General features: G+C 47.1%; 1 protein-coding gene and 1 long non-coding RNA gene across 16 annotated transcripts in view; one reads left to right on the plus strand and one right to left on the minus strand.

The window, feature by feature from the left end:
- CHD3 (chromodomain helicase DNA binding protein 3) overlaps window positions 1-12,886 on the minus strand; it is a 25,157-nt gene extending 12,271 nt beyond the window's left edge. For 7 of the 15 annotated variants that reach the window (XM_090257857.1, XM_090257853.1, XM_090257852.1 and 4 more), the window contains exons 1-15: window positions 12,620-12,886; window positions 8,007-8,119; window positions 7,359-7,529; window positions 6,983-7,107; window positions 5,236-5,519; window positions 4,866-4,996; window positions 4,554-4,704; window positions 4,193-4,386; window positions 3,668-3,901; window positions 3,285-3,488; window positions 2,543-2,754; window positions 1,696-1,827; window positions 1,206-1,305; window positions 620-811; window positions 256-456 (exon numbers count right to left, since the gene is read on the minus strand). In XM_090257857.1, the coding sequence (XP_090113983.1) occupies window positions 256-456; window positions 620-811; window positions 1,206-1,305; window positions 1,696-1,827; window positions 2,543-2,754; window positions 3,285-3,488; window positions 3,668-3,901; window positions 4,193-4,386; window positions 4,554-4,704; window positions 4,866-4,996; window positions 5,236-5,519; window positions 6,983-7,107; window positions 7,359-7,529; window positions 8,007-8,119; window positions 12,620-12,878 (2,703 nt within the window). In that variant the 5' untranslated portion in view covers window positions 12,879-12,886. The remainder of the gene's footprint in view (window positions 1-255; window positions 457-619; window positions 812-1,205; window positions 1,306-1,695; window positions 1,828-2,542; window positions 2,755-3,284; window positions 3,489-3,667; window positions 3,902-4,192; window positions 4,387-4,553; window positions 4,705-4,865; window positions 4,997-5,235; window positions 5,520-6,982; window positions 7,108-7,358; window positions 7,530-8,006; window positions 8,120-12,619) is intronic. The other 8 variants (XM_090257855.1, XM_090257865.1, XM_090257863.1 and 5 more) reach the window with 4 other exon arrangements.
- The window catches only part of LOC149997655 (uncharacterized), a 17,389-nt gene continuing 6,000 nt past the window's right edge, over window positions 12,409-23,797 (plus strand). The window contains exons 1-2 of the long non-coding RNA XR_016507264.1: window positions 12,409-12,533; window positions 14,345-14,441. This is a non-coding gene — a long non-coding RNA (uncharacterized LOC149997655). The remainder of the gene's footprint in view (window positions 12,534-14,344; window positions 14,442-23,797) is intronic.

A 23,797-nucleotide genomic window follows, 5' to 3' on the forward strand; every position in this document is an offset into this window, starting at 1 on the left:
GGACCCTGTCCGCCAACTCTGCCTCTATGCAGGGATTCCTGAACACGGCCCCCAGCTTTCACCACACAGCCAGTATGGATAGATCTGTGTACACCCGAGAGTACCTACTGCATCTCCAGGACAGGAACGCAGAGGCATGAGGGTGGGTAGAGGAGGAGGAAAGCTGAGTGAGGAATAAAAGGACTGAAATCCTGGTTGGGGCAAAGAAATGACAGGTCTGAAGGTCTTAAGAGGCTATGAGGCGAACAGGCTTACCTTCATCTTAAAAGCTTTCTTGCCACCTTTGATGGCATTGTCTTCAAAAGAAAACTCATTCTCACGAATGATGGCGCGGCTGTCCTTATCACCGGTGTATGTCACCACATAGAACTTGGGTGCCCACATCTGGAACTCCCGCTCCCAGTTAATGATGGTAGAGAGTGGGGCACTCACCAGGAAGGGACCCTTTGTATGGCCCTGGGAATAGAGGGTGGGGGGAACTATTAGTCTAGGTTGGATACCCCAGTCCTCTGCCTGCCACACCCTCCCCCCGTCCTCTGCCCTCCTCCCCACTCCCACATCCGCCAGTCCAGGCGAGGTGTCAGCCTGGCTGTCCCCTGAAAGGCTCGAGGGTCAGCACCTCCTTATAAAGCGAGTAGAGGAAGACGATGGTTTGGATGGTCTTGCCCAGCCCCATCTCATCAGCCAGAATGGTGTCAGTGCCCTGGGCCCATGAGAAACGCAGCCAGTTCAAGCCTTCCAGCTGATACATGTGCAGCGTGCCTCCAGTGGCCGTGATGAACCGCGGCTGGGTCTCATATTTCACTGTAGGCTGCAGAGTCAAGAAGTCAAAAAGCTCAATGGGAACTGTCAGCTGTTCTTCCGGTCTTGATCTCCTCCTCCCCTCTCCTCCGTGGCACTGATACCGAGTTGGATTACAATTCTCTCTACTATAACCTGAGCTCACAGCAGTTCTAGACTTCAGTCCCTCCCCCTCATTCCTTAAAACAATACCCAGCAGCACTGTGAGGAAGGGAACTGGCTGAAGAGCCCAGGGCGCTGCTGTCTAGCTGCTCTCTCACTCTTGGGGCGAGACTAAATACTGAAGGAAGAGCTACTATTCAAAGATGTTGCTGAAACTCTGGGATATTCTGTCAGTAACCCCTGGGAAACAGTCAATCACCATGGCTCCAGAAATGGGAGAAAGGCCCAGTGAGAGGACTTACATCATTAGTAGGAGAATTGGGAGGCCCATCACCCTGCAACTCCTTCTTCTTCTTCTTATACTTGCGGGGCTGGGCAGGGTCCTCCCCCATAATTAGTTCTCTGGGAAAAGAGTGGGTCCTGAGTGAGGCCTGGTCCTTAGTACCCCCTCTCTCTTCTGAACCCATTCCAGACCTGTCCCCCGCTTCCCATAGCCAACATCTTCTCCCATTTCCTTTCTCCCAGGCTTTCTCCCCTCACCCCTTGGATTTTACTTCTGCCGCTAACCCTCCTTACTCCTGAGCATCCTCCTTCCCGTTACTTAGGCTAAATTCCTGATCCTCACCCTGCCTCTTCACCAACCCCACCCCACCCCAGACAACCTAGCCCAGGCTCCCAACGTCTGAAATTGTAGATTGGGTCTGTCCCTACTGTACGTCATTTTATAATGGAAGTTTAGCTTTCATGTCCCTATCCTTAGGCTCCCTCTAACCCATGACATGACTCCCTCACCGGTGTCTCCAGTAGCTTTGCTTATGGTCTTCATATTCGGGGATGTTCATTTCATCTTCCTCCCACGTAGACTGGTCATATGGCAAGTCCCTCCATTTTACTAGATAGTGGTAATTCCCCTTTTTATCCACACTGTGGGACAGGAGGAGAAAAATGATATGGATCCCAAGAAGGAAAAAGTCATAATAAACACAACTATCAGCAAACACATATAATTTGTTTCCTAATCCTTAATGTTGGCCACTAGTAGGAAGTTTAGAATGGCTGAAATACTACCTTAGCCTTTTCAGGATGGCTTCCTAAAAATCAATTATCAAAAACACCCCTAGGCTTCAACATCATTTGTTCGTCCAACCAGTATTTACTAAGCACCTACTATATGCCAGGCACTGGTGATTCAGCAGTGAACAGAACAAATGACCCTGTTCTCATGGAGCTCATATTCTACTGGGGAAGACAGCAATGAAATAAGAAAATAAACATATACTATAGCATCTGGCAGTGATAAGTACCATGAAGAAAGAAATACTAGAAACACTGGTCTGAGTGAATTGTATTTTTCATGTTTTGCTGTCGTACCCTGATACCCAGACTCAGGTGTCATTTCTTATGCTATTAAGAGAGTAAAGGCCGCGGTGACAAGAGAGTCAGTGCTGGGCTGGACTTTGCTCCTGGTTTCTCTCATCCCCATAGAGGACACAAGGCCAAAAGGGCTGGAGCTGCCGCAGGAGTCACTCAGACAGATCAATTATTTGGGTAGCTAACGAATTCCTAGCATGGGGCTATAACTGTGACAAGGAGCATGGCAGAGCCCAGGATCAAGGCCTCCCCCCGGGCCACGATCCACCTGTGGTTGATGATGCGGTGGACAGTCATCCACTCCGGCTTGATGCCAAAACGGTAGTACTTCTCCTCCATCTCGGCGTAGTGCGGGTCTTTCACCTTGCGCTTGTCACTCTTCCCATCATCCTCACCAGAGCCGTAGTCCAGGGGTGGGGGCTCATCCATGTCATTCTTCCGTTGGTAGTTTCGGTACATTACCAAGTGGAAGATTTCCAGCTGGTGGGGCACAGAGGAAGTGGGGGGAGAGGGATAATCCCACTGCCAGAGAACAAAGGGAAGTGGGAAGAAGCCCCCAGGGGAAGTGGCATGGGAAAGGGAGCTATCAAAGAGGTGGGATGAGCCACATAATAAATTCAAGTCAAAGCAGGAGAATACCTTGAAAGAGGCAGGAGAGTCAGGAAGTGGGCAGGGAGGCAATAAGCAAAAGGAAGCACGGAATAGGTTTATTAAGATTGAGAGTATAGGTAAAACACGGTTAAAGTTAGATAAGGGAAGAGATGGAAGGAAGACTACATTATATCTAAGGGAAAAAATCTAACAAAGACTGAGAGAGAGATGGGACTAGAGACCAAAAGCACCACATATGCCAACTAAGGAAGCAGGTATGGTGAGAGGACCGGAGGGAGGCCAGAATGAGGGAAAGCAAAGTCAGTGTACATGAAAGAACAGAAAACAGAGGGGTGAGAGACAGTGAGAATGGCAGCAAATGGGGTCACAGGAGAGCGGGGAAGAAGAGGCCCTGGTACCTGAAGTTCCTTGGCCCAGGAGCAGTGCCAGTAGGATAGTCCTACCCACTTGACAAAGAACTCTCGCTCTGATCTGCCTTGCAGAGGACGAGGAGGTGGGGCATCTGGATTCCCATCTGCCTGTTGGGGTGCTGGCATTGCCACCGGTGGCTCCCCCCACCGCCAATGCAGGATCTTCTGCACACGGCCTTTCAGCACGGGGCACTATGGGATGGACACACACAAGGAAGAGGAAAGAAAGAGGCAGAAAGAGCCCATCAGGAGTTTTACCAGGGAATCAACAGTTGTGTGGGGGAGAGTAGAGAAAGAGCTAAACATCTGGGACCCAGAGATGGGGAAGGAGTCAGGGCTGACAGTAAACACTGAGAGATGGGTACACTCACTGTGCATCGGGGACACAGCCATTCACCGTTGGGGATGTCAGGCAGGGGTGGGTTCAGACAATGAATGTGGTAGGAGGAGATGCAAGCGTCACAGCACAAGAGCTCCCCACCATCCTTGCACACACGGCAGTACTCCATGTGATCATCTTCTTCCTCCTTCTCCCCTTCTTCCTCTCCCTCCTCTTCATATTCCTCCTCCTCCTCCTTGGCCTCCCACTGTACCCCCTCCTTCTCCTGGAAAGCCAAGGACAGACACAGACAGACAGAAGAAAGGAAACAGGAGTGAGACTGGAAGCTAGAGGCAAAGACAAAAGACTGGTGGGAACAAAGGAACAGGACATCTTTGTTTCAAAAATGTTGATTTGGGGAGGCAAAGGGATAAGGAGAGAAACAAACTGGAATCCTGGTCACTTAAACATGTTACTGGGAAGCCCAGGCACCTGGGCATAGGAAGAGGATGACTGAGACTAAGGAAACAGACAGGGGGTTCCTGAGGGCCATGAGATGCTGGCACCAGGTACTCACACAGTGGGGGCAGCTCCATTTGCCCTCAGGAGCCCGGTCAAGCTCAGGATCAAGGCAGACGAGGTGGTAGGCACGAGGGCAGGTGTCGCACAGAATAATTTCCCCACCCTGCTGGCACACCTCACAGTAATCCTGGTGATCCGTCTCGTAGCCATCAACCTCCTCCTCCCCGGCCACTGCAGGACAGCCCAGGACTGTCATATACCCCAGTGGAGACAAAGGAACAGAGAGAAAGAAAGAGGGGTTGGGGAAGGAGAGAGAGAAGGGTTGAATAAAGTAGTCAAAATTGAAAATAAGGAAGACAACGAAGGAATGAGAGGAAAGCAAACTGACAGGATAACGTATGGCTGACACCCCTTACCCTTCTTCTTCTTCCTTCCTGGCCGGCCTCTCTTTAGTTTCTTGGTGCGGACAGGGCCATCAGGCCGGCCTGAGGCACTGTGGACACTGCCACTGTCCAAGTCTGACTCCTCAGCCTCTGGTTCGGGGCCCTCGTCACTCTGAAAAACGTACTACCCGTAGCCCACGGCTGTCAGGGAGGTTGACCTGATTCCATTCCCCTCCCCTGGTCCCTGGCTCCCGCTCCAGCTACCCTCATGAACCCCTGTGTCTGAAGGCCCAGCCCTTGATCCTCCCACCCCAGGTGTATAGTGAACAGGGAGGGGCTACTCACTGAGCCTCCTTTCTTCCTCTTGCCACCCAAAAGCCCTAGTTTGATTTTGAGTGGTGCCATCTTCTTTCCCCGAAGCTTCTTGCGTCCATCGGGCACTCGGGGGCTCTTACTCCGCCTCTTATGGCCTGGACCTGAATGGGGAGTGGAAACAAGGGCGGAAAAGCAGAGGTCATAACATCTTAGGATAACGGAGGTCACAAGGGCCTCGGGACTCCTCTCATGGGTTATGGTTTCACTGAGGCCCCATCCTGGAAAGCATTTCTCCTGCAACAATCAGGACTGAGAAGACAAGAGACCTAGACTATAATTTGAGAACATGCGTTTTTTGGGGGGGGGATGTGACAGTTGTTCAAAGAAGACGCTTTCTTACCTTTGCCCTCTTTGGTTTTGGCTCTTCGGATGGGTGGGGGCTGAACATCAGCAGCAGGTAGGGGTGGAAGGGCAGGGGATCCGGAAGGTGCTATAGGGGTGGCTGATGAGACAGCAGCCGACACCTGCTCAGCTACAGCTGCGGCTGCTGCAGCCGCTGCCGCCGCCACAGCTGCTGCTGACCCCTTGAAGGGGTTATTGGCACTGAACTCTCTCCACTTGGCCCCAAGGATGGTCATCATCTTAGACATTGGGATCTTAGGATTCTTCTTAGCAATTAGGGGCCTATAAATATAGAAGCAGAAGATTCAGACCCTTCACAGATGGTCTGGGAATACTGCCATTTCCCCTCATCAATTAAGTCTATGTACAAGCTAGGATTCCTGAGTGGTGAAAATATGTCCTATTAAGAATAACATCAGCCCTGACTGGTGTGGCTCAGAGGGTTGGATGTTGTCCCACAGGCCGAAAGGTCACCGGTTCGATTCCCGGTCAGGGGACATGCCTGGGTTGCAGGTCAGGTCCCCTGTTGAGGGTGTGCAACAGGCAACCAGTCAATGCTTTTCTCACACATTGGTGTTCCTCTCTCCCTCCCTCCCTTCCCCTCTCTCTAAAAATAAGTAAAATCTTAAAAAAAGAATAACATCAGTTTGAAAAGTTTTTGAAAAGAAAAAAAGGTTAAAAGAATGTATTTCAAGAAAAAGCAAAATAAAATTTAAATGTACAGAAAATTAAAAATGATAAAAACGACATCAATGAAAATACTTTAGTTTTGACTACTACTTTGTGGTTCATAAAATACTTTCATATACATTATCTTATTTCATTCTCACAATAATACTATGAGTTGCTATTTTCTAACAAGTCCCATGGGCCCCGATGAAGGATCCCACCGGGCGGAGTCTGATGGGCCCCGCCACCGTCCTCTGCAGTGGGGTGACAGGCTCCTGTGGGGACATGGGTGACCATGGTGCCGACAAAAGCGCTGTCTTTAGCAGTGAGGCAGGCGAGACAATAGTACTAATGGCAGCTACCAGGACCGGGTGCTCCCTAGGAGCCAGGTGCTGACTGTACTGGGCTTTCCATTCATCATCCCATCAAATCCCCACAGGACCCCTATGAGGTACATACCGTGATATCCCTATTTTACAGCTGTGAAACCAAAGAGTAAAGAAGTGACTTGCCCAAGATGATGCCAGGACCTGAACCGCAGAAGGCTGCCTCCAGAGCACTGAACTGCTATGCTAACGTGCCTGATCCCTAAGAGGCGTCTCTGCTATTTTATATTTACTTGGGAGCCATTGAAGCTCGGGTCCTGATGCTAGCAATGCATCCTCCATTATTACTGGGGCATAAGGTGGGGGCAGAGGACTTGAGAACTCAGCAAAGAAAATTGGGAAAGCTGATGTTATCTCTCTGCCCCAGTTTACGGAGAAGTCATACAGGGGAAACTGCAACTCTTGGAGCAAGAAGGGCTATCAGTCCTCACTCTGTTTTGTCACTAGAGCATTTTCTAACCTGGTGCTGGAATTAGGACATGCCCCCACCAACCATGAAGGGTTCCTGACTGGGGTCTTTGGAGCCTTAGAAGTCCAGGAATTCGCCAAAATTACATGTGGGGTTTTGTGTGTATGTGCTGTGAATTTCTCTGGGTATCAGTTTCTTAGCTTTTATCAGATTCCAGAGGGACCAAGGCCTCCCCTAGATAAACAGTGTCTGCTCTTGAGGACGCTCTGGTCCCGTCGCACCTCATGAACTGGCTAAAGGCTTTGTAGTTGGTAAGTGTGTGGTAATCCTCCTCAGAGAACACATGCTCCACATCCTCCAGGCCCCAGGTCAGAAGCAGAGTTGCTGATGACTTCTGTTCTACCTGCTGGGAGAGACCAGGCTTCAGTGAGGTGGGTGCTTCTCCAATTCCTGTCCTAGCCCACCCCCCACCATAGCTCCCCTACCTACCCACCAGCTGCCCTGGGCCTTCTGCTTCATGTGCCATTCTCCAGCCCAATCCCCTCCACTCACCTATTAAAGCCTCTCCACCTAGCAACCACCCCCAGCTGGGGGCTCTCCCTCCTCATGCCTGTCTTTAATATTGATTTCTCCCCCTTACTCCGTAATCCTACTCACCTTTTGCCCCCCATCTCCCTCCCCCTTTTTCCGCCGTTTTGTCTTCTTCTCCTTTTTTTCTCGGTGCTTCCGTCTCCGCTTCCGACCTGGTCCAGTTCCATATTCGCTGCCTCCACTCTCTGACTTCTCCCGGTACTCATCTCGCTCAGAGCCAAATTCCTCTTCACTGTCCTAAGGGAGAGAAATAAAAATAACATTTCTTCAGCCCTACCATGTGCCAGAACTGTTCTTAGCACAACACATATTATCTCCTTTAATCTTCACAACAATCCTATGACAGTAACTAATTTTAACCCACTTTTGTGTCTGTGTGCGTGCATGAGGAAACTGAGGCACAGAGAGCTAAATAAATTGCCCAAGAAGACAGAGTACTGCTGGGCTCCAAATTCATGCAGTCTACCTCCACAGCCTGTCCTTTTAACTGCTTCTCTATTCTGCTAAGGCAAGTCACATAGAAAACTGGGCTCTTTACTAGATTGTAGTGAGTGATACATGAGATATAGGCCAGCAAGAGTGGGGAGGCGAAGTCAGGCTTCCCTGACTTCAGGATCCCCCCCTCCCCCAAGTAATCAGGACCAGAAAAAAATTAGGTCTCTGGGAATGGGTCTCCTGAGCCTTACTGTGGAGACAGGAATCCTTAACACTTACAAGCTTCTTGCGTTTTCGGGGTTTTCCTGGCTTGTTCTCCTTCTGCTTCTTGGGTCCTCGTTTTCTCTTCTTCACACCCAATGCTGAAGGCAGCAGGCGAATGTCATCCTTATCTTTGGAGCAGAGAGCGCCAAAAACCTAAGCTTCCAGGTTCTCAGTCTAGGCAGCCCCTCAACCTCACCCTTCTTACTTCCTCAGTTCCTACTTCCTACTCTCTAGGAACTCCAGCATTAACCCCTCCAAACCTTGACTCCCTTCACTGGTTGTAAACAGAGAGTCTCTTTCAAGTACTGTGGGACGCTCTGGTTCTCAATGGGAGGTCAGGGGTCAGAAGGAAAGAGCAGCCAAACCACTCCCTTCTCTCTCCTCCTACTAACAAGGGACCAGGCTCTGGGTCATGAGCTCTGACGGTGGCAGGTCCTTTCAGTCGCCGCCAGGGCTCCTCCTGCCTTCCCAAACCTCACTTAGCCAGCTGGCATCCTGCCCAGGAACTGGGGAAGCCATGCCCAGCTGCTGGCCTGGCCTGACCCCAACACTTGGAGTGGGGAGACACAAGCTGGCAGCTCCCTAAGCCAGATGCTGAGAAGGGAGAGCCAAAGGTGGACACCTGGGTTCTCACACTAACACTGTGGGGCCCTGACATCCTTTTTTGTGGAGAGGGAGGCCTCTATATTTCTGCAGATGATCACCCAGCCTCCTGTCACCCCAACACAGCCCTGGAGGAAAAGAAATCCTCAGCTGGTCATTGTCACTTCTGGCCCACAGGAGCACAGTGTCTGGCTCCTTCATCACACTCTAATCCAACAGTAGGAAGTCTCCACAATTACCTAATTATCCTCCTCCCAAGTAGCCTGGAATTTGCCTTCAAATCTATTTCTATATCCCTGCCCCCTTTGGTAACTCTGGGGCCCTATCCTTTGTCCCCTGGCCTCACCTTCGTTTCCAAATTTAGTTCCAGACGTCCTGACCATTCATATATAAACAGTACGGGAGACCCAGACAAAGATAGAGACAAGACACATCCTGCATATGTGTTCTCAAATGCACACGCGTACCCTCAGACTGATGAGCACAAACCGAGGACAGCCTGTACCTGCGTTCAGCCGCCTAGGTTCCTGACTTTCTCCCCAAATGTCTTTCAGAGAGGTCGGGCTGGTTCTTCCCTGGTGTCCCCACTGCCCCATTTCCCATGTGTCCTGCCAGTCTGTGGAGACTTAGGAGGCAGAGTTACTCCATGCAGAGGAAGACACCGATGCCACACAGACATGGAGCCCTGACTGGCTTCCCTCCGGTAGCAGGCACTAGACGAACCAGCCAGACCTGTCTTGCTGTGGCTGTGAAGGAGGGGAAGCCTGGGCTTGGCCCAGCCCCTTGCTCTAGGACACACAATCCTTCCTCCCACAACAGCCAAGGGAAACTTAGCCACAATTAACGCCGTGGGCCTCAGTTTCCATTGCCTCAGAATCCCTTCAAAGCTACTTCTTTTCATAACTGCTGCACCCTGTGTCTTCTGCAGGGAGACACTCTGGGAGGGGGGCGGGTGGCTGAAGAAAGCAAACCCCCCCAAATGGGGGGGGGTGGAGTGAAAACAGTAATAGGAAATAGGAAGTAAGACGCAGTGCACCAGCAGTCAGCTCTCCCTAACCCCAGGGGCTTAGATTATGGTGAACATGGAAACCGAGCTGCCCGGAGAGTGGCAAGAGCACGCCAACTGGCTAAGCATGAGGGAAACCGCCTGGGTCACCACCAGCTGGGGGCGGGGCACAAGCCTGGGACCTCATAGCCAGTTAAATGCACTCCCCACCCCAGCAGGTTTCCGAAGTTGGGGAGACGACGGTGGTGGAAGAGGCTAAGTAGAATGGCGAGGAAAGGAAAGGGAGGGCAATAAGGCAAATCTAAATCCCAACCTCAGTCTCACCAGCCACTCAATGCTGGCCTGGAGCCCAGACGCTCCCACAGCCCCCGCTCGGATCTCGGGAAGACTGCGCGGGAGGAGGGCGGGCGAGGAGCGGGAGGCGGAGCCTGGCGGCCAGAGAAAGCGGGAGGAGTCTCGCGGCAAGCCTCGCCTCCCGCCCGCCCCTCTTCTTCTAATCTCACCATCAATCTCTCACACATATATTTATTTTTTTCTCAAATTCCCCTCCCTCCCCCACAACGAACCACCATAATAGGTCTGCTGCACATGCGTACTGCACGCAGGGGGTGGGTTTGTATCTTCAGACCTTTTGCAAAGAAACTACCAGAATTTTCCGCACCACCCACAATCATTCCCCACCCCCACCCCCAAGGAATCACATCTATATATTATGTTATATTATTTCTCTAGACTTGCCAGAAGGGGGAGGGAGAAGAAATGAGTTTTGGGCTTCCTGCTCCCTTCCCCCATCAATACGACCGCTATTATTTTAAACGTTTAACAATGTAAGGAGACTGGAGAGGGGGGAAGGGATAAAACTGGTCTTGGGTAAGAATGTAAAACAAAATGGTGAGAATCAAAGCAGTCAGAATGAAAAACAATAGAAACCTCTAATGCACACAAATTCATATTCTATAAAAGGACGAGGGAGGGCAGCCCGAGCAAATTTCCTTAGAGAAGGGTTATTTAGCTCACACTTAGGGTTACAAATAATGAACAGACTAAAAATATTCTCCCAAAGTTTTACCTCAGAAAGTCTTCTAAGGGGGTGTATCTGGGCCGCTCATTTGACTTGGAGGGCTGAAAGGGAGATAAAACTGCCCTGGGAGACAGGACGTGGGTTTTCACTTCAAATACAGAATTTTAAAAACATTTGACATTTCCTCTGGTCTATTCAGAGCGCAAAGAGGGAAAGGGGAGGGAGTGCCGACACAAAGACCCATCTCAGCCACAGATTCTCTCGTGCCCCTCTCTCACATTCCTAAATCTGGGATCAAATACACCCAAAGACCACATTCCAAGTTCCAATTGCAAATAGGTGACAGCTGCCAATCCCCTAACATAACCCGACACCCCTTCTTTCCCTCTTTTTAGTCCCTCAAGCTGTTTTCCTGGCACCCTCCCTCCCCACAATTCTTTATTCCTTTTCCCCTCCAGCAATTCAATAGGTCCACTGGCATAACTTTCTGAAAACTTTTCCCTTTTTTTCGGAGAAACCCGGTGGTGGTGGTGGGGGCTTTATCCTATTTCCATCAGAAACACATCCTCCTGCCCTCCTAATAAAGCACCCCCCCCCACTCCTTTAAAGAACGTCTGTCAGATAAGCCACACAGATCAATATGACAGTTTTACAAAGAACATGACGTTAGACGTTTTGAAGTTTGGTGCATTCGTGCTGCATGGCACCCAACAGGCTTTAAGTGTAGATATCCCCTTTCGTTACCCAAGCAGACGGTGTGAACACCCTAAAGATGCTCGCCTGTCCTAAAGAAGACTAGAAAGAACTTCACTAGGAGGGTGGTCTGAGTGGGACCATTGCTGGGCCCCTGGTGCGAGGCAGCGTTCTGTTCCCTCCACAACTGGAGGAACTGCCCAGAGCGTGCCGGTGACTTGTCATCCCCGGGGGAGGAGTGTTGAGTGATGGTCAAGCTGCAGAACAGCTGGGTGGGCAGTTTACACCCCCCGAAGTGGTCAGGGTGTGGGTGGTTTCAGTGAGAGTGACTGACAGTGAATGGCAGCCACGTGAGAGTCACAGCTGGACAGCTCGGCCACCCTAGACTGACAGGGTCATAGGGGGTGGAGGGGGGAGGCGCACTTGACACAAAAGAGCCCAGAGCAAAGGAGAGATAAAGGAGGTGGAACTGGGGGCATCTAGTTTCCCGAACTCTAGGTGCCTGCTCTCCCTATGACGAGTTGTGGGGAGTAGGGGTAGCAGCAAGTGATTCCAGGAAGTGGTCTGCGTGGAGTGTGGCCACCACCTGCCCCTGGTCCTCAGCCGCCCAGAAACATTCACACGACCCCTCCCCCCCACCGCACGCCCCTGAGTTGGCGGGCACAGAGGTCCTTGCAGGTGGGGGCCCGGTGGACACTGCCCTCACAGCCTTCCTGACTCCTGAGGGGAGAGGGTTAGGGCCACGATCTGCTCCACACACGGAAACCCCACTTCATCCAGTTCAACGCCACCCGGGCCGGAGCCCGAGGGGTGCCCGCGCGGCCGCCCCTCCCCCACGCGCCCCTCCCCCACGCCGCCGTCCGGCCGCCAGGGTCTCCGCGGTCCCTAGTTCGACCAGGGAGGGGGCCCTGGCTTCGCTTTGGCCGTTTCCTGCCTACCCCCTCCCCGCCGAGGGTAAAAAAAAAAAATCTCCTCCTCCTCCTCCCCCGAAAGCCGCGACCGAGTGGCCCGGTCCGCGCGCGCAGCTCGCGCCCAGCGCTCTCCAGCCGGGGCGGCAGCGGCGGCGGTGGCCGCGGGGGAGGGGTGCAGCGGGGCGGGGAGGAGGCCCGGCCCCGTGGCCGCCGCTGCCCGCCGGGACGCTCGGACCGCCCGAACTGCCGCGGGCAACGGGCCCGAGACGGCGTTACGCGGCCCAGATTCGCCTCGGTTCGGCCGCGCGGTGGGTGCCTCGCCCCCACCCGGCCTCGCGCGCCCGCGGCTCCCACTCGGGCTGGGGTTGGGGGGTGAGTCGGGGCGGCCGCTTACCTGGCGGCGGGGGCGGCGGCGGGGGCGGCGGGGGCGGCGGCGGCGGGAAGAGGTGGCAGTCGGGGGGGCTGTGGCGGTCGCGGCCCCGGTCGTGGCCCGGCCCGCGCCCGAGTATTCCCTCGTCGTCGTCCTCGTAGTCATCGTCGGCCGCCTCCACCTCCTCCTCCTCCTCGTCGCCCTCTTCTTCCTCCTCTTCTTCCTCCTCCGACACCACCATCTCCTCCTCCTCCTCCTCCTCGTCCCTCAGAGGGGAAGCCATCCTGTGGCTCTGGCCCCCCCACCACCCCCCCACCCACCGCCCGCCCGCCTCCCCCACCGCTACCACCACCTCCTCCTCCTCCTCCTCCTCCTCCTCCTCCTCCTTCTCGGCGGCGGCGTCCTCCTCCTCCTCTCAGCCTCCCCCAGCCCCCCAAACCCACGGGCCACCCCCCTCCAAAACTCCCACCCTCGGGGCTGTTGTCTGAGGAGGGGGGCCAAACCACCCCCAAAATTTTTCTTGGAAAAAATTGAGGAGAGACTTTTTTCCCCCTTCTCTCCTTCCAAGAGAACAAGAAAAGGGGATTAAAAAATATATATATATATAAAAGTTTTCGACTTCTCTCTGCCCCCCTCTCCGTTACTTTAAATATATTTAAATTCTGAGGGGGGCGCTCAGAAATATTTCTCAGAGCTGAGGCACTAAGATGGCCGCCTTGAAATTATTTTTAAAACAACCCCCCCTCCAGCACCGCCACCCCCTCCATGAAGAAAGGGAGAGGGGGGAAAATCCCCTTTTAAAACAAAATGGCTGGCTTAATATTTCATTTTTCACCCCCACCCCATTCTCCTCCCTGTTACACCCCCATCTCCAAACCTCTACCCAGAAACCCACAAATTTCTCCTTTTTTTCATAACTGATTAGTGCACAGATTATTAATAGAGATATTTTCCTTGTGTACTGTGTGTGTGTGTGTGTGTGTGTGTGTGTGTGCGCCTGTGCGCGCGCGCGGGTGGGGGGGCATGAAAGATTTCTGCATAAAACAAAAATGGCTGCTGTGACTAACTCCCCCTTATAAAAAATATTTGAGGGGGGGCATTAATCAGTACTCATGCTCAGTCTGACATCAGCATAAATTGTTAAAGGTTAACTAGTTAGATACTAGTCCAACTACATTTAATTTTTTTCTTTTCTTTACTAGTCTCTTCCTCACCACCTCCCTTCTCTAAAGAAAAGCGCCTTTTTTTTTTCTGAATACTTCAGAAGGGAGTGGTTTGATGTGAAGGTTTTTTTCCCCTTCAGGCATTGAAAAGGAAAAAGATGAAATATATGTTTATATATAACTGTTTCTACATACCTCATTGAAATCAAAACGCATTTAATTGTGTACGTATCTTTTAAGTGAGAAGTGATACTGGATTTTTCTTTCTTTCTTTCTTTAAAAAAGTGGTAGAAATCCTAGTGACTTTTGGGAGAGAGATATGAATAGATACAATGATTGAGTTTTTTTCAAAGGAGTCCATGTTTGATTCTCCCCTTTGCCCAGCCTTTTCAGCGATTAATAATTGTATATTTTATCTTCATTCTTTTCTCCTTTATCTTGCTCTTCCCTTCCCCAGCTGCTTGAATATAAAATTCATCTGACTTGGGAAGTTAATTTAGGGGTAAATAACACAGATTTTTAGAATAAAGGGGACAGAGTCAAGTCTGAAGATGGTGAAATGATTTTCTCTTTTCTCCTATTTCAGTGTATTTCCCTTCCTCCATGATCTCCAACAGTGTAAAGTGGAAGAAACTGAGGTACCATGAAAGAGAAAAGTCACTGGAACCAAAAAAAAGAAAGAGGTAGGGGATGGTACTCACATTTTCATCTGATTCACACCCTTGATTTCCAATTGGACCCAGTGTTTACCTTAAAAGTGGTACCAGGAATCAAATGGAAGGTTGAAAAGGAGTCCAAAAGTAGCCTTCTCATCCAGAGGCTTGATCAGAGAAGCCGTAAAAATAAAATTTGCCATTTGAGCAAAGCTAGCAAAGGAGGGTGAATAGCTCAGTTCTACCCTTTTTTGTTCTTGTCACCCTTTTGTTACTCTAGTTTCCTCCTATTCTTTTGATCTCATTTTGCCCCTTCCCTTGCTTCCTCCCATCCTCTGGCTATAGAATCATTTCTTTCCTGGGTTATTTCTCTACCTCTTAAGTGTAGCTGCCAGCCACCCAGCACCCTCTGCAGTGTTCGGGAGCACCTTAGGCGGGTGGGGTAGGTAGGCAGCAACCAGAAAGTATTAGTGACGTGGAACACTCTGCAGATTTTTGCTTAGGAGGTTGAAATGTTCTTTATCAATGTGCCATGCACACGGCCCCCCACTTCGTGCGCGCATGTGTGCACGCAAACACACACTAATGTACTTTATTGTGCATTGATTTCCATCTTTTCCTTAACCTGGCCTTTGGAATTCTCCTGCCTCTGCTCCCATACTGTTCCTGTATGAGTAACTTCTGTCCCTCTTCCATTTAATTGTATTCTGTCCTCTTTCTCAGTCTCTTCCTCCTAGTCCATCTGGGCATTCCCTTTTTCTGTATATAGGCATATCTGTATGTCTTTATTTTTCACTGAGACTATTTTTCACTCATCAGCCTCTTTCACCTCTAAGTACCTATCCGTATCTGTCTTTCTGTTTACTTCTGTCTTCTAGGTGCTGACTGCATGTGCCTCTTCTTCATGTGTACCTCACTCCCCCTTTTTCTGGCCCCTGTGTGTGTGTCTAGGAAGTGTCCCCACGTGCCTGTTGACAACCCTACACATGTGCACCAGTCTCTCTGCCTCTATGCCCTCTCCCTCTGTGCTGAGTGCCTCTGCCTGCCTGCCACATGTGCCATGAGCTGCAGGTGGAGGTGGCTGAAGGTGGCTTGCGCATCCCTGTACAAACATTCATCATCCTTGCGAGTGTGCTTTGCATATAGATCTGTTAATTTGCCTGATTCTTCTTCTTGTCCATCTCCTCTGCCTGCCTGCTTCTCCTGCTCCCTTCTCTCCCTACTGACTTCTGGATTTTTCTTCTTCTATCCTTGTTTCCGCCTGTCTCTCTACCTGCTTACTCCTATTATGGTGTCTGTCTGCCTGCCTGCCGGTCTGCTCCTCCCTGACTGGCTGCCAGCCTCTTTCTCTCCCTGGTTGTCTGTCTGCTTCTCTGGCTGTTTGCCCACCACTCTCTCTCCAGCCATCTGTCTCCCCGCCTGCCTGTCTCTATCATTTTTTTAGCCTTGGTTTGTCTACCTTCCAGGCCTTGCCATGGTTCCCTGTCTTGGTTTGTCTCTTATCTTACCATTTTTCTTGTTCCTCTTATTTCTGCCACTTAAGTTCATGATTTTTCCTTGCCTCCTTTTATGTCTGTCTTCTTGCCTATCTACCTGACTTGCTTGCTGCTATTCCATGTTTCATGTGTATATCTTTTTCATCGGTCTTCCTGTCAGCTTTTTCTCCCTTGGCTTCCCCTTTTTCAACACCCCGTCCACAGTGATGGGCTATCTACCCCAAACCTCTGAGTGAACCCCTTGCCCCAAAGTCTTAGCTGCCTCCTTGCCATGTCTCTTACCTTGCCTTCTCTTACTGCTCATCTGCATTTCACTTGTCTTTTTCTTTTTTTCTTTCTGGTTCCTCAGTCTGCCTGCCTAAGTCTTTTTGTCATTTTCCCAGTCTTGCCTTGTCGTCCTGCCTTTTTGCTGTCTCTGCCTGGCTGGTGCTGCTGTCCACATATTGGCTTGCTTTTGTTTTTCTTCTTATTTTTTAATCAGCTTTTAAATAGATAGTACATACACATGGTACAAAATGTTTTAAGTACTAAAAGCGTTCTGTGAAGAGTAAGCCTCCCTTGCTATTTCTCTCCCCCAGCCCTTAGCTTCTCCCTTCAGAGTTGGTCACTACTTCACACTTCTTGGGTTTTGTTCCAGCCAAGAGTCTACATATTCACGTCTGCTTGCTTTGTGCTGCACTCATTCCCACTTCTCCCCTAGTTCTGCTCAGTGCTTCTTCCACTGTTTGTGAGTGCTCCTTCCTACTGCACCGGGCTTACCACCTCTTGCTTCTTGTCTTTTTGAGTCTACTTTATGGCACTTGTCTTTTTGACTGACTGGTTTCTAGTTGTGGGCTTTTACTACCAGTACCCGAGGAGCACTTAGGACAGGCTGGCTCTCTCCTGATCTCCTATTCTGCATAATAAGTTGTCTTGATGAGAGTCCACCTCTGAAGCACGTGTTAATTGAGAAAAGCACTGGTGGTACTAAAAAATACCTTACAAACATAGGCACAATTTAGTAAGTACAGATAGTTTGTAAGCTGAGCTTATGTGCACATAGAGCAGATACAGGCCCGCTTTTCCTTTCCTACATCTATATGAATTCTCTAAAAATATAGGAATCTAGATTCTTTTAGGTTCAGCAGCACCCTTTGGTTGTTGACCTAGGCCTGTCCAAGAAGTTTGTCTTCCTCCTAGTCTAAAAAACTCCACTTCTTACTAAAACTTTTCTCCCTTTTCATCCTTCCTTTGATTCTGCTCACATGCCACCTGGGAGGTATTATAACTGGTTGGGAGAAATGAAGATTCAGCCGCTCTAAGTCTCTCCAGAAAGGTGATGATAATACTTTTATACACAGTGCTCTGTTCTTTCATTTCTGCTTTTTTTACTGCCTATATTCCTGAATGTAATGATTTCAGCCTCCATCTCTGTGTTTCTCCTGTCTTTCCCTCTCTCACTTGTCTTTTCTTGGTTTTCTTTCCTCTTAACTATGTCTTGGGCTCCATTCTAGCCTCTCTTTCTGATTGGCCACCTTCCTTCTCTTCTGTCTGATTGGCCTTTACCCCTCCATCACCCCATATGTCTGCTGGATTCTCCCTGCCTACAATAATGTATGTCATAGCACTTTGTAAATCATAAAGCACTGGGTAGTAGGAAACATTGTTATCACTTTGTCTCCTTTCTTTCCTTATTGTTTTCTTCCTTTTTCTGCTTCCTTCTCTCTCTCCGCTCCTTTCTGTTTGTCTGTTCCTTTTCCTCTCAGTGATCTTGCCTGCCTTTCTGCGAGTCAGCTCCTTTCTTTTCTTGCCAACCTGTTTTTCTGCCTTTCTTCTCTGTCTTCTCCATTCTTGTGTCTCTCTCTGTCTCCAGGTTCCTCTGTATTTCTTTTACTTGTCTGTTCTGTCTGTCCCTAGGCCTTTTGTCTGTGCCTGTGGGTCTCGCTTTCTCTAGCTGCTTATCTCCCTTCCCTGTCAGTTTCAATGTGGGTACCACTCTATGCTTTTTGCTATCTCCCTGTGCTTCAAAAAAATAAAATAAAATAAATAATTAAACAACCATATTAGAGGAAAATTTTTTTGTTTTTAATGAAAAGACCATTAAGGTGAGAACAAGGAACTAAAGCATGCGGCTGTCAAATGTAAAACAAAAATTAGATGCATGCCCCCACCAAGGAAAACCATTATAAGGGACTTCAAAGCCAATAATAATAGAATTATTTATATAAAACAAAAGCAAGAAGCATACCCAAAGCAATAGTTTCTCACATTTTTTGGATTATAGGAAGTCATAAATCCTTCCCCCAGAAAAACAGAAAATATAGTCATACCTTCGTACTCATCAAACCCTGTACTCGTCAACATTTTTTGATGAGAAAAAAATGTTTCAGCCCTCAGTGCCTGCTCAGGACTTGCCACACTTGCTAGAACTTGCAGGAGTCATGACGCCGCCCCACAAGAAAGAATGCTTCATCACTCATTGTTTGTTTGGTGCTGGTCAGTTTCGGCACTCGTCACAAGTTCCCAAACAAATAAACGACAAGTACTGAGGTACCACTGTATACAAAATGCCACATATGTTTTCATGGTGTCATGAACTCCCTGAAGTCTGTGGACCCCAGGGTAAAACCCTGATGTAAGGAACCAGTGAGAATGATTAACAGAGCACAGACATGCACTCATGCAACACAGCAGATTGAAGAATTGAAAAAGCACTGTGCAGTCTATAATTTTCTACCCAAGGAGATGTTAAAGAGATTCCTAGTTGTCTTTTTTAAATAAACAGGTTAGTGACAATAATGAAAAGCATGTAAATGCTAAGAATATCATGGAATTAGAGATGGAAGGTCATCTAAGCGAATGGTTCCCAAAATGGCTAAGTAAGGCTGCCACCTTCCTTTCGTGGTAAGGTCTATTCTTTGTTCTGAGAGTATGTATGTCTTATAAATATTTTTATATAGAGCAAATATTGAATATACTGTATTTACATGTAATAAATATATATCAATATATATACATGCTTATATATCTAACACTATATTAGTTAAAAATGTCCTTTTTAAAAATGAGGTAGATCTGTATGAAAGGATGCCCATGATAGATTATAGAGAGAAGGAGCAAGAAAATGACTTTTGATATTTCTGTACAATTTTAACAGAACATACATGTACTTTTATAGTGACAAAACATTTTAAATCTTTTTTATTAAATAATGGTGATTGGTATAAGTTTGGGTTTTGTTGTTCCTTTTAAAATTCATTTATTATTGCTTTTAGAGAGAGGAAGGGAGGGAGGGAGAAGCATTGATTTGTTGTTCCACTTATTTATGCATTCATTGGTTGATTCTTACATGTGCCCTGACAGCGATCAGACAGCAACCTTGGCATAGCGGGACATGCTCCTACCAATGGAGCCACCGGCCGGGGGCAGGCTTTGTTGTTAATGTTCGTAGCACAAAAAAAGTCAGCAACTCCATGTTGATCACTAACTTTATTTTTTTTATGTTGAACTAGTCATTGAAATACGAAAGTCTGGGATCTACTGCTTTAATCTAACAACTTCTTGATTTCAGGAAAGAAGAAACTTTAATTCTTCATATATGTATGATTTGCCATATTTACATACCCACTGTATACTATTATATGCATACTCTTTTTCTTTGTCAGTTCACTTTAACTTAGATGAATGTTCTTTAAAGAGTATATTTTATAATACTAAGAAATAATATTCATAAATCCTTGATTTGATAGGGTAATTATATTTTTTGTAATTTATTTTAAAATACAAATAATTATTAAAATAAAAATTATAAAAATAAAAGGATTTTGCATGCTACCAATGGTTTAGGAACCATATTATAAGAAATGTCACTTTAATTTTGTAGGTACAGAAACTGGGGCCTAGATGTTGAAAGGATTGCTAAGATAAGTTAGTTGTTAGAGATAGACCAAGATTTGAACTTATATTTTCCAATGTATATTTCTATGATATACTAAATAACTTCTAAGTCCATGGGATTCCTAGAGTTTTAAGAAACTAATATGTGAAATTGATGGTCACATACATAACTTACTACCTATAACAACTATACTACAGAACTGGCAATGGACAATTTAATAGTATCTAGTACACTTTTAAACTTACATGATTTCTAACAGAGTTCCACTTCTTACCATCTACCCTAGAGAAACAGTCATCACACTTGTGCACATAAGGTGACTTGTACAAAGATGTTCATTACAACATTGTAATAGCAAAAACTTGGAAACACCCTAAATCTTCAACAGTAAGGAACAGCTAAGTAATCTGCATAGCAATTAGGAAAAAGTTACAACTTCCCGCAAAGATGGAGGCCTAGATAGACACGCTGTGTCTCCCTCCACAACTAAGAAGGAAACAACTACCTCAAAACTCGAGACAACCAGACGGTCCAGAAAATCAAGCTGCATGGAAGTCCAGCAAACAAAGATATAAAGAAGAAATATTCATCCAGACAGGTAGGAGGGGTGGAGCGGGGCAGAGAGGACGCAGTGTGGTGGTGGCAGCGGCGGTGGCAGCGGGAAACTGGTGGAAAGCACAGTCACATGTTTTAGAAAGTAAGAAGGGACACCTGGGGAGCGCTCCCAGCACCAGACCAGACTGCACAGCTCACAGTTCCAGCGCCAGGGAAAAATAAAGCCTCATTGCCTCTTGACTGTGAAAACAAGTGGGGGTTGGGGCAGAGGAAGAAACTGCTGGTCTCAGCAGAGTCCGCTTGTTTAAAGGGCCCCCAAGGTCCTAGAATGTCTGCAGACCCACCCACTCCAGGAACGACGGCCAGGGTAGCAACTAGAGGAGTGCCAGGCCCATATGGGAAGTGGGAGAAGGGCCTGGAAAAGGGACAAGTCCTCAGCAAGTGGCATTGTTCCCTCTTAGACTCCTCCCCCACATACAGTGCCACAACGTGGTAAAACCTGTTGCCCTGTACTGACGAATACCTAAGGTTCTGCCCCTTACAACATAACAGGTGCGACAGCTCTACCTAAGACACAGAGGTAAACAAACATGCGAGCCTATTAAGATGAGGAGACAGAGAAGTATGACCCAAAAGAGGGAACAGATCAAGGTTCCAGTGGGAGAACTAAGCGACGAGGAGATAGCCAACCTAACAGATGAGAAGATAGCCAACCTAACAGATGTAGAGTTCAAACCACTGGTGTTAAAGATGCTCACAAACTTGAAAGACATGCTTAAGTATGGCAAACGCATAAGGGAAGAAGTGAAGGCTACGTTAAGTGAAACAAAAGAAAATCCACACAAAGCCAATGGTGAAGAGAAAGAAACCAGGGTTCAAATCAATGATTTGGAACGTAAGGAAGAAAAAAACAATCAACCAGTACAGAATGAGGAAACAAGAAATGCAAGAAATGAGGAGAGGCTTAGGAACCTCTGGGACAACTTTAAACGTGCCAACATCCGAATCATAGGGGTGCCAGAAGAAGAGGAAGAGCGAGAAATTGAAAGCTTATGTGAAAAAATAAGGAAGAAAAACCTCCCAAATTTGGCGAAGGAAATAGACATGCAAGTCCAGGAAGCACAGAGAGTCCCAAACAAGGTGGACACAAAGTGGACCACACCAAGACACATCATAATTAAAATGCCAAAGGTTAAAAAAAGAGAGAATCTTAAAAGTAGCAAGAGAAAAGAAGAGTGTTACCTACAAAGGGGTGCCTATAAGACTGTCAGCTGATTTCTCAAAAGAAACTTTGCAGGCAATAAGGGACTGGCAAGAAGTATTTAATGTGATGAAAAGCAAGGACCTACAACCAAGGTTACTCTATCCAGCAAAGCTATCATTTAGAATGGAAGGGAAGATAAAGTGCTTCCCATACAAGGTAAAGCTAAAGGAGTTCATCATCATCAAGCCTTTATTCCATGAAATGTTAAAGGGACTTATTTAAGAAAAAGAAGATCAAACTACGAACATTAAAATGACAACAAACTCACAACTATCAACAACTGAATCTAACAAATAAAAACAAAATCCAGCTAAGCAAACCAGAGTAGGAACAGAATCATAGGTATGGGGATCCTTTGGAGGGTTATCAGCTGGGAGGGGGAAGGGGGAGAAATGGGGAAATGGTGCAGGGATTAAGAAGCATAATTGGTTGGTACAAAATAGACAGGGGGAAGTTAAGAATAATATAGGAAAGGGTGAAGCCAAAGAACTTGTATGCATGACTCACAGACATGAACTAAGGGGAGTGGGCTTGTTGGAGGGAAAGGGGGTATTAGAGGGGAGCAAAGGGAAAAGAAGTTGGGACAATTGTAACAACATAATCAATTAAATATACTAAAAAAAGAAAAAGTTACATCCTCATGGTAAGAGTCTCTATTATGTTGAATGGAAAAAAGCAAGCTGTGAAGCAGTACATGGTGGGGCAAAAGTAGATTTACATTTGTTCATATGCAAAATAATACAATAATTGATAAATATTAATACAAGAATAAATTCTTGTTTTGCTCTTCACAACTATAAACCTACTTTTGCCTAACCCTGTACATATTATTTAGTTAATTTGTGTTCAGAGAAGCTAAAGACAATACTATATATTTCTACAGATACATTTATATGTATATAAATGCCTTCAAAAATTCTGGACATAGCCCTGGCCAGATAGCTTAGTTGGTTAGAGCATCATCCCAATACACCAAGGTGGTGGGTTTGATCCCAGTCAGGGCACATACAAGAATAAACCAATTAATGCATAAATAAGTGGAACAACAACAAATTTCTCAAGTCAATAAAGAAAATTTTTAAAAAAAATCTCTGGACATAAAAATAAAGCAAACAAAAGAAAAACTAAAATAAAAAGTTCTGGAGATACACATACCAAACTGGTAACAGTGGTTTACTTTGGGGAAAGAATAGTCAAGGGAAATAGTTTGCTTAATTAATAATTCTGAATTTTTATAATGAGAAAGTATTCATTATTTGTGTAAACAAATTTAACCTCATGATTATATTAACAAACGAAGCTAAATGAGACAAAAAGTAGTACAATTTCTGCAAAGGAATGATTCCTCATTAATATCTAGCTCTTTGAGGAGAAAAATATGTAATCAAAGTACAATCTGCAGATGTAATGTAGTTACACTTTTGAAAACATTAGTGAAGTTCTAGTTTAAAAACTAACATATGAGGGGACAAAAGGAAAGGCACAGAAGAGCTATGTAATATAGAACTGTTGATAGAAGAAAACAAATATGAATGTCTACAGAATATTCCTGGAAGAATACACAAGAACCTGTAGTTGTCACCACCAAGAAGGCAATTTTTTTCATTGTGCATCTTTTAAAGTGACTTGAAAATTTTCTAGTGACCAAGGGATTAGCTAGGTGGAGAGACACTTTGAAATCAGACATAAACACAAAAAAAGTCCTTTAATGATATGTGGAAGTGATGATTGTTATTGACTGTAAAATCTGGGCATTCAGAGAAGGGAGATCTTGGGGGAAGAGGAACCTGAGGAACTTTCATATGAAGTTGTATTTGAAATTGGCCTCCCAAAACTAAGATTTATATAGTGAAGAGGAGAAAGAAGCGCAGTCCAGGTTGAGTAAGAAAGTACTTAGCAAGTAGTATGTGGACCTCGTCTGACTAGAGTGGTTAAGTTCATGATAGAAAGTTACAAGTAGGTGTTGGTTCCTCTTTAAAGGGTAAGAATTGTTAGTATATCAAGTGATGAGTAGAGGCCAGAACGTTGGGGGAACTTCAAAGAATGGAGGGGAGAGAAGAGAAGCCAAAGAAAAAAGTGGAAATTGTTAGGGTGGTAGGTACACCAGATAATGTTACTGTGGTAAAGCAAGAAGATAGTTCCAGAGGGAAGGTGTAATCACTGATGCTAGGTGCTTCATGGAGGTCAAGAAGAG

Source organism: Furipterus horrens, unplaced genomic scaffold (genome assembly GCF_987537825.1).
Source record: "Furipterus horrens unplaced genomic scaffold, mFurHor1.1.pri manual_scaffold_11, whole genome shotgun sequence".
Taxonomy (NCBI): Eukaryota; Metazoa; Chordata; class Mammalia; order Chiroptera; family Furipteridae; genus Furipterus; species Furipterus horrens.